At 43.8% G+C, this 17,464-nt stretch overlaps 1 protein-coding gene across 4 annotated transcripts in view; it reads right to left on the reverse strand.

Moving 5' to 3' along the window:
* Window positions 1-17,464, reverse strand: part of ADGRF5 (adhesion G protein-coupled receptor F5) — a 101,685-nt gene that overhangs the window by 21,969 nt on the left and 62,252 nt on the right. For all 4 annotated transcript variants that reach the window (XM_006776419.2, XM_015572216.1, XM_015572217.1 and 1 more), the window contains exons 4-10: window positions 16,330-16,500; window positions 13,081-13,254; window positions 12,845-12,951; window positions 10,939-10,997; window positions 9,788-9,930; window positions 6,472-6,693; window positions 5,330-5,533 (exon numbers count right to left, since the gene is read on the reverse strand). In XM_006776419.2, the coding sequence (XP_006776482.1) occupies window positions 5,330-5,533; window positions 6,472-6,693; window positions 9,788-9,930; window positions 10,939-10,997; window positions 12,845-12,951; window positions 13,081-13,254; window positions 16,330-16,500 (1,080 nt within the window). The remainder of the gene's footprint in view (window positions 1-5,329; window positions 5,534-6,471; window positions 6,694-9,787; window positions 9,931-10,938; window positions 10,998-12,844; window positions 12,952-13,080; window positions 13,255-16,329; window positions 16,501-17,464) is intronic.

The following is a 17,464-nucleotide window of genomic DNA, read 5'->3' on the forward strand; positions in this document are numbered from 1 at the left end:
GGCTCTAGCCGCCTCCCCCGCCCCCGCCCCCCAACCCTTTCTCTAACTCAAGCAACTCCATTCTGGTCTGCCTTATGCATTTGGTCTCAATCAGGGGTGATTTTGCCTTTTGGGGGGACACTTGACCATATTAGGGGACATTTTTTGGCTGTCACAACTAGGGGTGCTCCTGGCATCTAGTGAGTAGAGGCAGGGATTCTGATAAACACCCTACAATGTACACGGCAGCTACCCTCAGCTGAGAATGATTTGGCCCAAAATATCACTAGTGCTGAGGTGGGGAGACCCCGAGCTGGACAAACACACAGATTTTATGTCAAGAAAAAATTCTACAGTTAAATCAGAAATTACAGGTGGAAGCCACGCACAGAAGCAGCAGCGTGCTGGTCTTGCTCAGGAAAAAACAGTAGTTCTGTGAGGCTGAACCCTATAGCGTGGGGATAAGGCTCCAGAGAGATGGCAAATTCAGAAAACAAAGGTGGGAACTCTGAACTGGCAGCGTTCCATTGTATTCCATACAACACCATGGGGCTGTGCACCTCGGGGTCCTGCCTGGAGGGTACTGAGTGCAGCTGATAAGCTGGTACTGTGCTTTCTGGAGAAGAGATGGTATGAATTACACATTTGCTGCTCAAGATTAGATCATATCCGATGGAAATTTCCCACCAACCACGCTGAGGAAAAGTGAGGGGCTGGTTTTTAAAGCTATCGTCATGATCAGAAAATAGTTATTGGGGTAGACTCAGTGCATTCAGGTCTATTTTAAATATTTTACATTGATCATCTCAGTGTTTCTCCTCTCTTGTAAAGTAGATACCATTATCACTATTTAATGGATGAAGGCCTGGGTGTCCACAAGGTGCCCCACTTTGCCCTGCATCAGGACAAGGGCACCTGGCTGAGTTGGGATCATGGCTTCCCGAGACTAGACACTGTCCTACTGAAAGGCACAGGGTGTAGGCTCATTATTCTAAGACTGAAGACTTGGCACAAGTTCTTTCTTCTTTTTTTAAAATCCAATTTGGTGGGCATTCCTTCAAGTAGAGGAATCACTATTTAAAATCTGATTTGTTTGTGGCATCGCTAGGAACAGAGAGCGACATGGAGGAGAAAGAGAAAGAGCTGTGGGTGAGGAGGGAGCCTTTTGCCACTGTCATGGAGACTTGTCCTCCTGTGTAAATGAGGGATTAGACTAAGTCCGCGGCTCCTGCTCCCCTTTGTCCAATAAAATCTCCAGTGACATTTAAGAACATATGCCACTGCCTGGAGCCCAAACCCAATTCCAATTTAGTTGCTCTAGAGCAGTGATTCTCAACCTTCCTAATGCAGCCACCCTTTAATACAGTTCCTCATGTTGTGGTGACCCTCAATTTCATTGTTACAAATTGAACATAATTAAAGCATAGTAATTAATCACAAAACAATATGTAATTATATATGTGTTTTCCGATGGTCTTAGGCGACCCCTGTGAAAGGATCATCGACCCCCAAAGGCGTTGCGACCCACAGGTTGAGAACTGCTGCTCTAGAGTGAAGCCCTGACACCTGGTCTTTTTTTTTTTTTTTTTTTTTTTTTTTAAGGGGTGACCCTTTCTTGCCGCCAGGATGGAGAATGCTTCAGTACATCCAGTTTCTTCTCTACTTTGGTCTCGCCTCAGTCCCTGAGGCAGGCGGACTCCTAGGGCACTTTATAAAGTGTAGCTGAATGGATAAGAAAACAAGACCCATGTATGTTCTGTCCAGAGAGACCCACCTCAGGACAAAAGATACACACAGACTAAAACTAAAGGGATGGAAAAATATATTTCATGCTAATGGAAAGGAAATAGAAGCTCTGGTAGCAATACTTATATCTCACAAAATAGACTTTAAAACAAAGGCTATAGTAAGAGGCAATGAAGGACACTACGTAATGACAAAGAGGGCAATCCAACAAGAGGATATAATCCTTGTAGACATTTATGCACCCAACATAGAGGACCTAAATATGTAAAGCAAATCTTGATGGACAAAAAGGGAGAGATTGATAGTAATACAGTTATAGTAGGGGGTTTTAACACTCCAGTGACATCAGTGGCTAGATAGTCCAGACAAAAGACCAACCAGAAAATGGTGGCCTTCAATTACTCACTAGATCAGATGAATTTAATTGATACCTGCAGAGATTCTATCCCAAAGCAGGAGAATATACATTCTTTTCAAGTGCACATGGAACATTTTCTAGGATACTAGTAGAGCACATGTTAGGACACAAAAGAAGTCTCAATAAATATAAGAAATTGAAATCATAACAAGCATCTTCTCTGACCATAATGGTATGAAACTAGAAATAAATCATAACCAAAAAACCCCTGAAAAATACACACAAACATGGAGACTACATAAAGTGACATGAACAGCGCATGACTGATTTCTATTCAACAAGGGAAAAAGGGTGGTCTCACTTCTTTATCTCTTCCTCATGCTATTTGGCTGCAAAACTAACATTTCAGACAGCGCACAAGCATGCAGAATAACATAAAAACGTAAGTGGGGCAACTGGGAAGAGGAGACAAAGAAGGGAACAGTGGAATCTGAGGCTGTCCCTCCCTCACCAGTTACTCGGTGCTGCCTGCCGTCACACGTCTGTCAGCCAGCCAAGAAGGGGCTGACACCCTCTAGTAAAGATTCAATTGCTTTATGAGTAATCTGCATGAGACGAGCCAGGAAATAGGGTAGGCAGGGCCAGGAAGAAGTTTATGAACTCATTTGGGAACCGTCCTAGCTTGTGGGCAAAAGGGAATTCGACTTCATTATGTTTTACCATCATGCCCCCTAAGAAGAGCTATGGTGACACTATCAACTCTGTTGCCCTTCAATTCCCCCAACTTGTCAATACATTCCTGCACAGTCAAAGCTAGTGTTGGATATAGAAAAATGAGAAGCCATGTTAACAATAATAACTATTTTTACCTCTGCTATTACTACTCCTAGTAGCAGCATTAATACTACAGTAGTCCCTCTTTATCCGCAGTTTGCTTTCTGCTATTTCAGTTACCCACAGTCAACCATGGCCTGAAAATATTAAGAAATATTTTGGAAAATTCCAGAAATAAACAAATCATAAATTTTTATTGCACATCATTCTCAGTAGCATGATGAAACCTTATGTGCGCTATATGTAACAGTACAATTAGATATTTAGAGAAAGATCATATTTACATAATCTTTATTACCATATATTATAATTGTTCTATTATTAGTTATTATTGCTAATCTCTTACTGTGCCTAATTGATAAATCAAACGTTATCATAAGTATGTATGTCTAGCAAAAAAACAGTATATCTAGGGTTTGGTACTCTCCACAGTTTCAGGCATTCATGGGAGGTCTTAGAATGTATACCTGTGGATAAGGGGGGCTACTGTATTACTTCTGATACCATTATTATTAATATCATAGTTGGTGTCTGTTGACTTGAAAAACTGCAGAAATCCCTCCCTATTCAACAGACCCTCTCCCCTTAAAGCTAGAAATCCTACCCTTGCTGATCACTTCTTTCTGTCTTATTTCTTGCCAGAGTGTTTTGAAAATAACACTATGTGTTTCTGAGACGAGGTAACACGTTCAGTTCCAAATGTTTGGGGTGAATTAGTCAGCTAGATTGTTTCTTACTCGCCTGGAAAAATGGCTTCGGAATCACCTATAGAACTCGGAGCAAAATTGCTGCAGAGAGGGGACAGTCAGGGTCGGGGAGGAAGGGCAGGGTGCCCAGAGCAGAGGCTACACTCATCAGAGAATTGATTTCTGCAGCTCCCCAGGCGGCCAGCCCTGTGACAGGAAACCCATTGTTCTGAGGCCCCTGAGCCCGCACTGGGCATGGGGACTGTCTGAAGTGGTGGCCACAGAGAGGTCTCTGAGCATCTGCACCGCAGACTTCCTGGCTCGTCTGCCAGAGGGCGATGCTTTTCACCTCTCACCCTGGAGAGCTTATGGCTTTCCCAGGAACTTTGCAAGGTCTTTCTCCCAGCTGGCGGTTCCTTCAGGATGCCCACACCTCCTCTTCCTTCACAATCAAGGAAGTGACTACGCGGACCAGTGTCAACATTCCAGCACTTACCAGATGCCTTTCCCATTCTTCTGGGGGCTTTAAAGTCCAATACAAACAGCAACTGAGATGGGAGTTACAAAAGAGGTGTGCTCAGGAAGAGGTGCGTGCCAACCGATCATTATTTTTTATTTCATAATTTAATGTGGTCGGATAGCAAAGGCTTTGTAAAATAAAGCCTCCACCATCACGGATGTATTTCACCGGTGAAGCCACACGTCACTGGAATGATTTTTTTAGGGTAAATATGGACACTTAATACTGTCATTTCTGAAGGGGAGGGTTGGGTATTGTTATATGAGGGCTTTAGGCAGAAAGGTGCACACTGCCGGGTCAGTGCGCCCCAGCCCTGGCCCACCAGGCATGGGCAGAGAGTTTGGCCCAGATAAACACCAGTCTTATGACACAAGGTTTGAAGTGAGTCCCAATCCTTTTTCTATTGTGACAACTGTGACTAAGCCATTTAATTTGGAACCCAATTTCTTTTTGAAAACTGGATGGAAAAAAACCTCCAGCTTCCAACTTGTAGTCAAGTTTAAAATGTGGTTAAAAGTAATAACATGTTGTTGCTGTTTTTAAAAAAAGAATTGGTTTATCACAAACTGTTATGGCAGAGTTAGTATTGCTATTTTAATTTATTAGTAGTAGCATTGTCATTCACCATGTAAACTGGGGGGTGGGGGACTTCAGTTAGATCTCAGATCTAAAAAGAAAGCACATGGATCAGAAATGGACATGAGACAATTGAGAGGTAAATAGGTCTACACAGGGAGATAAAAACCAAAAAGCCAAAACAAACAGACAAACCAGAGACACAGAAGTAGATAACAGAGAAGAAACTGTGGATACGAAGGCAGAGAAGTGAGAAGAGACATGGAATGAGAAGTTCCAAGTCAGACTCCGAAGCAAAGGTGATGACCTCACCCTTCGCTCTTTGCTGAAGATGGAAAGGCTAGGAAGGTGGGGACAAGCTTTTCCATAGGCAGCAGCCTTCATGGACCTAAGTCATCATGTCATTCCCTCTTGGATCTTCTCTGCCAGGATCTTGACGACCCAAGCATGACACATATGCACATATGTTTTTGGAATTTTGTTCTCGAATGGCTAAGCGGGAGCTGGCATCAAGCCTAATACTTTTTCACAGTCTGAAGTCTAGAAAGAAACACCCATCGGACATTTCCTCTCCCACCCACGGCATCTCCCATATTCCCTTGGCCACGAAAGGGCATCCGACATTCTTACCTGGAATGGTTATCTCCCCCTCCTGTTTCCATTCCACTTTACTCCAGTTCACATTGATCTCACTGCAGCAGTTCAGGGACACGGGACTGTTGTCACACGTCACCTTCACGTATTCAATTGCAAAAATTCGGATGGGGGTCACATTAATCTTTTTTCTGGACTCATATTCAAAAATATCCATGGTCAGTTTGCAAATATATTCACCTGCACGGAATACACGGAAGCATTCGTTACTATGCGTTGATTGCTATTGATACTTAGAATGACAGCCTCGGGGCATGTGTCATGACAGTGCTTCGAGAAACATCCTTTTCAAACGCATCTGAAACTTGGTCTGTCAGCCCTGAAGGAATGTTCAGGAAGTGCGAAGGCCAATGAAGGTACATCTGATGGCACAAGGCGATCTCACACGTGGTACTTACTGGTAAGTAAAACATGTAGGGGTGACAGAGGTGGGAAGGAAACACAGGAAAGCCTTGGGGAACTGGAAGACGGGGTAACTCTGGCATTCTACTGAGCCCTGTGGCAAAATCAGGATCCACAAAGATGTGATAGCACCCAGGTGTCTGCCACCTAACGTCATTCACAGAAAAAGACCCCCCTGTTAGCCTCTGGACTCTCGGGGGCTTATTAAATTCTAGGATGTCAGGTTTAAGACTTGTGCTCTGAGGGTGCTGGGGAGAGGGGCAAGGAGGGGCCGGTAGAAAGGATTGCAAAAGAGGACAAGGAAATTTTGAGGGGAGGTGATGGAAATGTGTACTCTCCCAATTAGGACGATAGTTTCAGAGGTACACATAGATCAAAACTTACTAAATTGTTCACTTTAAATATGCACAGTTATTATATGTCCATTCTACCTCAACAGAGCTGTTTTAAAATTTTAAAAAATTAAGAGCATAAGTCTGGTTTTTTGTGTCAGGTTCCAAACTCCTAAGTTTCAGTAAATGTGGAAAACTGTACTTGTCTCCCAAGACTAATTTGCTTGGCTGGATATGCCATGGGATTGATTTTCAATTTGGAAAAGTCGAGCTTGGTGACTCCTTTTTGAAGATGAAACGCTCTCTACACGTTCTTAAGTCTGTTCTCTCAGAGCCCTTCATCCCTCCCCCCACCCCCCAGTGAGTTACTGGGAGGACACCCACCCGCGTCCCCCAGGGTGATGTTGAACACGGTGAGGCGCGACACGGAGGTCAGGTTGTTGAGTACGGTGGTGTACACCCAGAACCGGCTGCCGTTCTGGATGTTGGCGTGCCTCCCCACGTGGTGCCAGGACACGTTGGAGGACGGAACGTCGTTTTCGCACACCAGAGTTACTGTATCCCCTTCAAAGATGATTTCTGGTGTGACAAAGAACCTGGTTTCATCTGGAAACCCAAAGAAAACAATTAGTGGGGCTCCAAAGCAAGTAAAGTCAGCTACTACTACTCACCAGACGCCACTCCACAGGGTTCTCAGGAGGTCGCTACAGCATCTCATCTGTGTGCTCCCTAGACGGAGGCAACACGTCCTCCTCCCTCCATCCCTGGGCAGCTGTTCTCTGCGGCCCAAGGAGTGAGAGCCCGACTTCCAGTGTGGGGTCTTTGCACACTTAAGAGTCCCCAATGGCAGTAATGGGGAACCCAAGTATATTTTTAATATTTCAAATAGTCTGGCAGAAAATTCAAGCCACCTTGGGAGGTGACTTAGGGGCACAGTAGCTATTGTTATTGTTTTCACAGTAAAACTCTGGAGAGCCATTGCATGATGTAATCCCCTGGATAAAAACACACAATTTGTTATTTCTGTATGTCCTTCTAAGGTGGCCCTGTTTTTACACAACAGGCGGTTCTCCCTTTAAGCTATGTCTTGTGCATGTCGCTCCTGCGGTCCATGAGGGGAGGGGTTGGAGGAGCTGGGTCAGGAGGCACTATGAGCCTCTAGTGTATGGGCTTCCTGCTCAGACCAGACTTCTCCACACTGTAAACAGGGAACTCAAACACCTTAAGATTCATTCCAGGTGGTCTGATGTTCTGCTCAAAATGTCAAGGTATCTAAATATTTCTTACCATTTTTTTTAGGTTCCTACTATTTAGGTTTAAGATTTTTAAAAAGCACATTCAACCATGAGGAATCAAGGCCACCTATGAATAGTTAGCACAGTGAACTGGCTTTGAAGTCACACACACTTGCGTTACTTACTATAGTCCTGGAGCAAATTATTTGCCCTCTCTAAGCCTCCATTTCCTCACCTGTAAAATGAAGATAGTAATATTTGCCTCAGGGAATATATATAGATGAAATATGTGGAACACACTGGGCTTACCATAGAAAATGTACAATAATAGCGCCCTCTTTTCATTACTATCATTGCTAATAACTATGACTAGTAAAACCGCCAGGATCATATGGTTGTATAGAACTGATCATAAATTTATAGGCAGTGATTGAAGAAAGGGATGTCTAGTTAAGGGACCCTGCTGATTAATCGAGGATCACCAGAGGGTTAACATATGACAAAACCAATGGAACTGTTCTAAAGATTGCCATCAGCTTTTTGTGTTTCATAAAGACAGATTTAAAAATGGGTTCCTGCCCTAACTGGTTTGGCTCAGTGGATAGAGTGTCAGCTTGCGGACTCAAGGGTCCCAGGTTTGATTCCGGTCAAGGGCTTATACCTTGGTTGTAGGCACATACCCAGTAGGGAGTGTGCAGGAGGCAGCTGATCGATGTTTCTAACTCTCTATCTCTCTCCCTTCCTCTCTGTAAAAAAATCAATAATATATATATATTTTTAAAAAATGGGTTCCTCATACCAACTCATTCACTCAGCATTTTTCTTTTTTGTTCTCTTGCTCTCCCCTGTCCCTCAGATACAATTTTGTAAAAGCACGCAGTCACTTGAATTTTTTGATATTTGTATTCTGGGTACACACCACCAATACTATGGAGAGCAGGGTGGTGTCTGCACGCCCCATAAGTTCATGTTTCGTGGTCTAAGGCTGAGTACATCACAGACTCACATTCTGGTCTTTGAAGGAGGACAGAGATGGATGTAGATCCTCTGCAGAAAGGGGAGTCGAGTACCATTCCCAATGACTTCATTATTCTTTGGAAGAATAAGCCATGGCTACTAAAGCACCTTTAGTTCTGGACTGACAGCCACTGATCAGTAAGCCTGCTGCATTTTATTCATTTAAATGTCTGACTATCCTCAGCACAACTGAAATTTTGGGGAAAAATAATAATACTTGAAGAACACCTATGCAAGAAACTACTCCTCTCCTATTCCCTCAGAACAATAAATAAACATAACTTTTCAGGGGCGATGTTAGGGGTGAAGATGTGGCATTGCTGAAATTGCTTCTGTGTGAGTCCACACTTTTAGGCCACTTATTCCCCCCCCTTTTTTTCAACTTTCTGGGTTTCATTAGTTTGTTCTGAAATTTTCCCTTATTTATCCTGAATTTTTATTTTGCTGTTTTATCTTGCACCTGTTGCAGCACTTTCTTACCATTGTGTTTATCTCTTTCAATATTTTATTTTTTTAAAAGATCCGCTGTTAAAAATACCAGCAGAGACTGTAAAGAGAAAGAGCACAAACCTGCTGTGAGGACAGCCTTACCGCTGAGTAGGGCGCCCTTCCTCCCAGTTGTGCCCTTGGCCCTCCTTGCACTGTCCTCCCCCACGGTGGACCACGCTGCGCCAAAGAGGAACTACCTTTACTTGGGACCATGGGCCTGTGTTATCCAGGATGTCTACCGGCCAAACTCCGGCCGCCAAATCTCTGCCCAGCCAGCTCACCTTGCTACCCCTTGGACAGGTCCACCCACCTCCTAACACAACAGAGCCCAGCACTGAGCCCATTTGTAAAATGTAGGAGAACATCTAAAATCCCAGGACTCTCACCACTGTTAAGTGTGATCCAAAGTAGGGGTTCTCAAACTTTCCTGGGCATCAAGTCGCCTGGAGGGCTTGGTGAAACAGATTGGCCCCGCTTGGTCTGGGGTGGCCCCAGCAATTTGCATTTCTAACAAGTTCCCCTGCGGTGCTGATGCTGCTAGTCTGGGGCCACACTTTGAGAACTACTGCTCTAAAATAACAGCGGCCCCCTATTTAATACCAGGGCACTTCATGAATATCCCAACCTGCACCACCACATTGGTTGTACTATTTGGATATCTTGGACCTGTTACAGTGATTTTTAAAATCCATAAACCCAGGTGGCTCTGTGGCCCCCTTGCAAAATCTCTCCCCTGGCAACCTCTCCCCCAACTACAGTGAATTAGCCTTGTTGAGAGGCTCTGCACCAGCCTAAGGCAGGGAGATGGCACATAGACCTCTATGCTGGGGACCGAAGACTCTCCCCACAGGGGACATCACAATGTAATTTCGTAGATTTCAGCATAACAGTAAACACCCTTGTCATATCCAAATGGAATCATTGCACAGGAAAAAAAAAATGTGGCAACGTCTACTTACTACTAGTCACTGCTTGGAAAGAAGTGAAGTCCATTTTGTAGGTCTGGTTGAGGTTCTGTGTGACCAGCTCATTCGCTCTGGGTATTAACCCAGGGGATGGTGTTGTAGTTCTGATTTCATACGCCACGACCACACTTCCGGGCCTGGACGGAGACCACGCAGTTCAGTAAAGCAGTGACTGACCTGGAAGAGTCTAGAGCAGCGGTTCTCAACCTGTGGGTCACGACCCCTTTGGCGATCGAACGACCCTTTCACAGGGGTCGCCTAAGACCATCCTGCATATCAGATATTTACATGACGATTCATAACAGTAGCAACATTACAGTTATGAAGTAGCAACGAAAATAATTTTATGGTTGGGTCACAACATGAGGAACTGCATTTAAAGGGTCAGAAGGTTAAAAACCGCTGGTCTAGATCCTTATGGTTTATTTGTATGAGAAAACAAAACGGCAGGAAGGGTTCACTGATCTCAATGTGTTTTCCAACTCTAATGTAAAGCCTGAGGCGGGGCGTGGACACTCCACTGTATGCAGACAGGTAACATAAGTAATAAATAGCCAGACAGGGGTGACTGAACGAATCACATAAACTGGCCATAGAGTGGCAGCCACATGCAGAGAGTTGTCATACAGCCATGCTGGCCCAGGGTTACCAGGGAAGCTTAATGTAAGTGAAGCAAAAATCCTCACGGTCTCACATTCTTAAAATTTAACACTGGCAACCAACTGTTTGAAAAACTGTGCAAACCTTCTCAGGTCGGCCAGGGTGCGCAACCCTAGGGGGCACCACCCACATGGCAGCAGCCTGCACCTGTGGTCCTGGCTGGCCAACTTTTCTTGAATAAATGCATCATTGTGTGACATTATTTCACTTTTGTATTTCTGAACTCCCTAAACCATAAACTTACCCCATATCTTTGTAAAATTCTTGTGTGCATAGAACGTACATGAGTCCTTTTTCACCTTCCTTCTAAGTAGCTGCCTCTGTAAGGAGTGAGCTATAATTCTCAGTTTTTCGGCCACTTTCAGCCCCAGCATTCTGCCCCTGTTGAGTGTCCCAGATGACGCCCCTCTAACGGGCTTTTCCTCCTTCACTGATGTGTTGGTCTGTGCCATTAGATAGAAATGACCCAACTACAGCATTCTTACCTGAACCCTGTCACAGTCACCAATTTGAAGCCAGGTAAAATACTGTAACCTTTCCGGAACTGAAAATAAAGCAGACAGTGTCATGTAGCAAGGTCCAACGACAGAGATGTCAAAGATTAGAAACAGGGTAAAAAGCACATATTCCTGTTCACCCTGAGAGAAAGCCCCTCCTGTGTATGTTGTTAGCTCTGGCATCAGCTGATCTCTGAAGAAGTCATTCCTATTATCTACCTCTGAAATTCTATGTTCTTTAAAAAGCAAACACCAGGTTAAATGTAGAAACATTTACTCAGGAAAACAACTAGGAAAGAATATGGGGGGCCTTGCCGGTGTGACTCATTGGTTGAACCTTGGCTCATGAACCAGGAGGTCATGGTTGGATTCCCAGTTAGGGTGCATACCCGGAATGGGGGTTCATTCCCTAGTAGGGGGTGTGTAGGAGGCAGCTGACCAACTATTCTCTCTCATCATTGATGTTTCTATCACTTTCTCCCTCTCCCTTCCTCTCTCTAAAATCAATAAAAATGTATGTATTCAAGAAAAAAAGAATATGGGAGAGACAGCATGAAGGCAGAGAAAGCCATTTAACCCTAAGTGGGAAAGAGAGGGAAGGAAGGTTGGATGAAACCATCCTAGACTGCGTGTGGGAAGGTTCGGGAAGGCCTTCAAAGAGGTCTGTATCTGGAAGGTGTAGACCTTCTGAGCTGATTCATTAGCAGTGAGCAACAAGCACTGTCATGGCCGTCAGAGGCAGCAGCTGGGGCCCTTGGTCAATTACATTCCCTGCAGTTGGAGATCTAGGAGGTACACTCTTAAGGCCACTGCACTGCCTCACGCCTCACTTAACATATTGCAGTGCTGCTTGAGCCAATGTGGTTTATGATGATGTTTTTACCAAAGTCTGTTCCTCTGAATACCAACCCTATAGGAAATTCAATTTGACTCAAGTCACATGTACAGGACAGATGCGATGTGCAAAGCACTCTGTACCAGGTACCTGCATGGGGGGATCCAGAGTTTAGTATGTAACTCTCTTCCTCAAACACACATGATTTTGCATGTGGTTGTGTGTATGAGAAGGACTCTCATGCTGTGTAGAACTATTACATGCCAGATATGTAAATCAGATGTCCAAGAGCTCTACGGCATCAGCACTCTAACATGGCACCCATGGAAAATGATAATATTTGTGTGGCACACCCAGGTCAGCTCCTGGCCTGCTCCTGGCCTGAAGCAGGAGCTCCGCTGCCCAGAGAGTTAGGGAAGTGATTATCTCAGGCTACCGGTAATAATTTGTGCCATACCAGTTGGGATGGTCTATTCCAAATAAGTTAATTCAAGTAAAGCATTTAGGTTTAGATAAAGTCATCCAATGTAATGCACTGACAATAGTGTCTGGCACAAAGTTAACACTAAGGGAATAGTCTCTATTTTCACGGGAGTAAATTTAAATCTGGCTTAAGTGTAAATGCCTCTGAACTGTTAGCATAGAGTGATTTGGAACCCTCTCTGCCAGTCTTAGGCTGATCTGCCCAAAAGATGTTAGTAGTTTCATCCATGTGCTGTATGAAGACAAATAGAAATGTATCATCAAGTGCTTCTAGATCAAGCTCTTGGGTCTCTGAATGGGTTTCAGTTAGTTTACCAGTGTGTCACCAAATCATATCTGAATGAATTCTATTCTAAAAAGAAGTCCCACCTAAAGGGCAAGATGATGTCCAATCATCCCTTGAACACTGTTTGATTCGAGCTCCTCTGAATTCATCATCCCAGAAGTACAGGAGTAATTTTAATATCCACATTCATAAATTCTGACAGATCCAAGCAAACTATCCACAGTCAATGCAATAGATTTAGTGCAGCCCAAAGTTTGTTTGGTTCAGAGGCCGGTGAGCCCAAAACCTACCGCTGTTTCCAAGTCAGTCTTGTAGGACCTATAGAGGGCAGAGGAAGTGTTCCTGAGATCCTCTTGAAAGCCCACGTTGAGTCTGACTGACATTCTCAGGGTTATGTCTGAAAAAAGGGGGCAATATTTAAAAATCTCATGTTAGCCTTTAAGAACACACAGGACACAGAAACATTTGCTTGATCTGATACCAAATAGCCACTCAGCAAACGAACATTTAATGAGCAGTTACTTACCTCTCTGGAGCTGGCAAAAAGGTCCATTGGGAGGCAGCCCTTTAAGGCAATTGCAACGCCCTGCAGGGGCATTGTCATGCTCTTGACAAGTGAGATTGTGAAGGCACTGTTCCTGAGGCCACCTGTAGCCTGACTCGCAGGAGCACCAGATTTCATTTCCAGTAGGTCTGCAGACTATCGTCAACCAGAACAGGGAGGAGAGAGAAGATGGTCACCACTTTTGCATTTATAGACTCCAAGTATAGACTAACTCCACTCTATATTGCCCTTCTGAGAAGTTCAAGAGTACTGCATGAGATTCCCATGGCTCCTATATGTATCACCATGCTATTAGGCCTGAGCATCTATAAGATGACTACTCCACCTAGCCCAAGGCATGCCTACAATGGTGATACAAGAGTTTTCTGACATCCAGTAGCCAGCCTCCAAGATGGGCCCTGACTCTCCCTGCCTCTGGGTATTCACACTCTCATGTAGTTCCCTCTCATATTGTACTGGGGTTGGTCTGTGTGACCAATAGATTGTAACAGAAGTATTACTTCTGAGATTAGGTTATAAAGACACTCCGGCTTTCACTTTGGTGGCTCTCTCTCATTCTCTCTTGCACCACTTGCTCTGGGGGAAGCCAGCTGTCATCACATGAGACTATGTCATGACATTTCACAAAACCACAGAGTGAGGAACTGAGGTCTCCAGCCAACAGCTAGTGAGGAACTGAGGCCTGCTGGGAATCACATGAGAGAGCTTGGAAGCAAATTTTCCACCCCTAGTTGAGCCTTCAGATGACTGCCCCTCTGGCTGACAGCTTGACAACTTCATGAGAGACCCTGAGCCAGAGCCTGCTAAGCTTTTCACAAATTTCTGCCCTTCAGAAACTGTGACATGTTTGTTGTTTGAACGCTAAGTTTTGGGGTAGTTTGTTACACAGCAATAGATAACAAATGAAGAGGTCAAGCAAAATTGTGCCTTTTACATTTCGTGTCAAATGTGAGCAGCCCAAACAGACCCTGATACTAAGGGGACACTGAAAACAGAGAGCTTTGAATTTATTTCTAAAACTGGACCAAAGTCAAATCACTGGGAGCTGTTTTTTTCTGCAGACGGGCACCTGGGAAAAGGTTCAACAGAGTGACTCCCCCTGAAAGCCATGAAATAATTGTTCCTGAAGTAGGAGGAACAACTGAGTCCCAGTGAGTCCTTGGATGCTGATGCAGCCCTGTGCTCTGGAAGTCCTGGGAGCTGGGCAGAAGCTTAGGGATCAGAGGGTGTCCAGGCTGCTGGTGAGGGTGGGGATCATTGGTGGGGGAATTTGAAGGGAGCCAAAAAGACCCCCTTTGTCAAAATCTCTTTTACTGACCTGAAATCCCGCTATGAAAGCATTTTTTTTGTTTGTTTTTTGAGAGGGATGTGGGGGGTAGTATTTGAAGAACTTTTGACTCCCATGTAAAATACAAACTTGCTTTAAGAGGATGACAAAAGCTATCATCACCAGACCGCCTACCACATTCCAGGTATTGTTTGGTGCTTTACATACAGTCTGGCCCTTAGTTTTGTTTGCTATTATTAAAAATGTCTTCCTTAAAAGGATCATAAAGTAAGCTGTTGGAAGGATGGGCAGGGAGAGGCATGGGAAGAGGGGAATGGAGGAAATTTGGGGGTGTTTAGATATTAGTTTCATGTTCAATAAGTCTAATTTTCATTGCCCACCCATCGCATCCACTCCTTTCTGAGGTCCACTCTCCCCAGCTTTCCCCTCTGGTCTTGAGGTCCTTGAGCCACAAGCTCTCTCAGTTAACTATCAGGAAGTTGTCACCCCTTCAACATATGAATAACCAGTCTTGCTGGCAGGATAAATTAAGCTTTCCCAGGGCATTCGCATCTTAAAAGAGAAACTTGCTAATTTAAATTGTAAATTTGTTAACCCAATTTGTAAACTTGGGTTAATAAATTTCTAAAATGGCATAAACATTGGAGCCCCTGAAATCACACCTCTTCTAACAGAGGGAGACAAACCTAGGAGACTGTCTTAATATGTCTATATTGAGTGTACATAACGTTAGCTCACAATGAAAGTTCAAGTGTTAACAACCACAACCTGTTCGACAAAAATGAACGACTTATATTTGATACTTATTGGTACATTTTGTTTACTAGAGTAGCTTTCTAGTACTCAAATAAATACCAAAGGTTTCCATTACAAAACTATTGGGAAGCAAAACAAAATTGACTAAAAATATATCAAATTATTAATTTTTCCCATAAATAGGGGAGGCAATTTTAGATGCAGATCTGTGCTGAGTGGAGACATAGAAAGATGATCCTATCTTGCTCCAACATAACTGGTTTTGTGAAATGTTCTACGGAAGAGTCCTTTTCATAAATACATTTGAGGAACATTGTGGGTGACTCACAATGCATTTGATCAGAGAACCTCATGGTAACTCAAGGAAATTAACGCTAATGCAGAATTTGGTGGGGAATGGAATCCAAAGGGAGTTTTGAGGCAGCTCTTTCAGGTTCAAGCAGCATATATTAAGAGCTAAAAATTAATATGCAGACTGACACTGTGATAGACTCTTAAAATATTAGAATTCAAAAAGATTTTAAAAAATAAGAATTTTATTCTTGTTACTATTTTAGAATAAAAAAGCCCACATCTTAGTGCTTTGCAATTTACAAAGCAGTAACCTTGTGTAACATAAAGGGCAATCACATCTCACAGCTGCTATGGCATAGAGGTGATGGTCCCCTGAGACATAGGAGAGCTATCATGACCTTGTAAGGGAGTCAATGACCAGAAAGTCCAATCCCATAGTCTGGGAGGTCCTGCTTAATGCCTTACTGCTGACCTAGGCATGAACCTGGTTCCTATTTCCTGACCTATGATGCCAAAAAAGAAGGGAATTGCTACTTATCAGTCTCCTGAACTCATACTTGCCATATCCACTGATTGCCCAGGGTAAGAGGATCCAGTAGTTTTCATGGCCATATCTTGGGACCACTTTGTGACAAGCAACAAACAAACCACTAAGTAAACATGCGGTCATCATTTAAAATAAGCAAACTAGCTGCAAAGTTTACCAACAGGGATTTCATCTGGAAGTCAATGAAGTAATAAAATCACAGGTCAAGCCTGTTGGGTCATTGCACTTGCCTATTCAGTATAATTTGCTCTAATGGGAGGAGCTCAGAGAGCCTTTCCTTGATATGCCTAATCCTCCATTCTGAAGCAATGGGTCTTTTACTTACCTGTTGTCACCTCTATGCTCAAAATGTTGGCAGCAGGGTCAGTGTCATTGCCTTGAATTGGGAAACTGAGGCTGTTCAGGTAAGCTTTGATAGGATCCAGGAAGGAGGCATTTTCAAAACTGATCTCAATATCAACAGTGTACTCTTTCGCTGTAGGATGACTCGTGGCAACTGAAATGAAACATAAGAAGGGCTGTGAGAACTTAACTGTGGGTGGTGGAGGGAGAACACCGTAGACATTTTAGCACTTAATGGTGGTGACAGGAACACGAGGATGCTGGACACATGCACATCTGCCTTTAAGAATTTCTAGAAAAGCCCTGGCAGATTTGGCTCAGTGGATAGAGTGTCAGCCCATGGACTGAAGGGTCCTGGGTTCGATTCCTGTCAAGGGCACAGCCTGCAGGAGGTGGCCAATGTTTCTCTTTCTCTTTCTCCTCTTGATCTGTTTCTCCCTCTCCCTTCCACTCTCTCTAAAAATCAATGGAAAATTATCCTTAGGTAAGGATTAAACAACAACAACAACAAAAGAATTTCTAATAAACTTTTTAGAGGAAAAGAAGAATTTGTATACTGACCACCACCAAGTCCCTCTCATGGTGATTCCTCTCTACAACTTCACTATTTAAACCAAGAAGGCAACTGATCTGTCTGGTCTCAGAGCAGTGGTCTCTGGCCATTTAAGAGATTCACAGGCTAAGCTCAGGACTTGTCCTTCCTCTCTGTTCCCACACCCTTCTTCATGTCCAAGGCCAAGGACCTCCATGTGGAGAATGAGCTGTGCTGGGACAAGAATAGAAGCAGAGAAACCTAGCACACAGGCTTTGGCAACAGTCTTGACAGTAAATGCCAATACATGTCCTGACTCACCAGGATGACTCAATATGTTTCAAACACCATTGAATTGCCATGCCTGTATTTTGAGAGCTGGACTACGCAAACTTGAGACCTCTGGGAAAAGTCATCTAGCTAATTCCCTTTGCTCCTAGCCTGGCATGGCTTTTGGTTTTTACCCTGTGTTTCAGAATATGATAGATGTTCCACAATAGCAAAGTTGGCAAGTTGGAAAGTAAAATGAAAGCGATCTTCATTGTTTTTCCAACAGGCTGGCTGACTGGCTGACTGTCTAGATGCA

The sequence above is a fragment of the Myotis davidii genome, unplaced genomic scaffold (assembly GCF_000327345.1).
Source record: "Myotis davidii unplaced genomic scaffold, ASM32734v1 scaffold167, whole genome shotgun sequence".
Lineage (NCBI taxonomy): Eukaryota > Metazoa > Chordata > Mammalia > Chiroptera > Vespertilionidae > Myotis > Myotis davidii.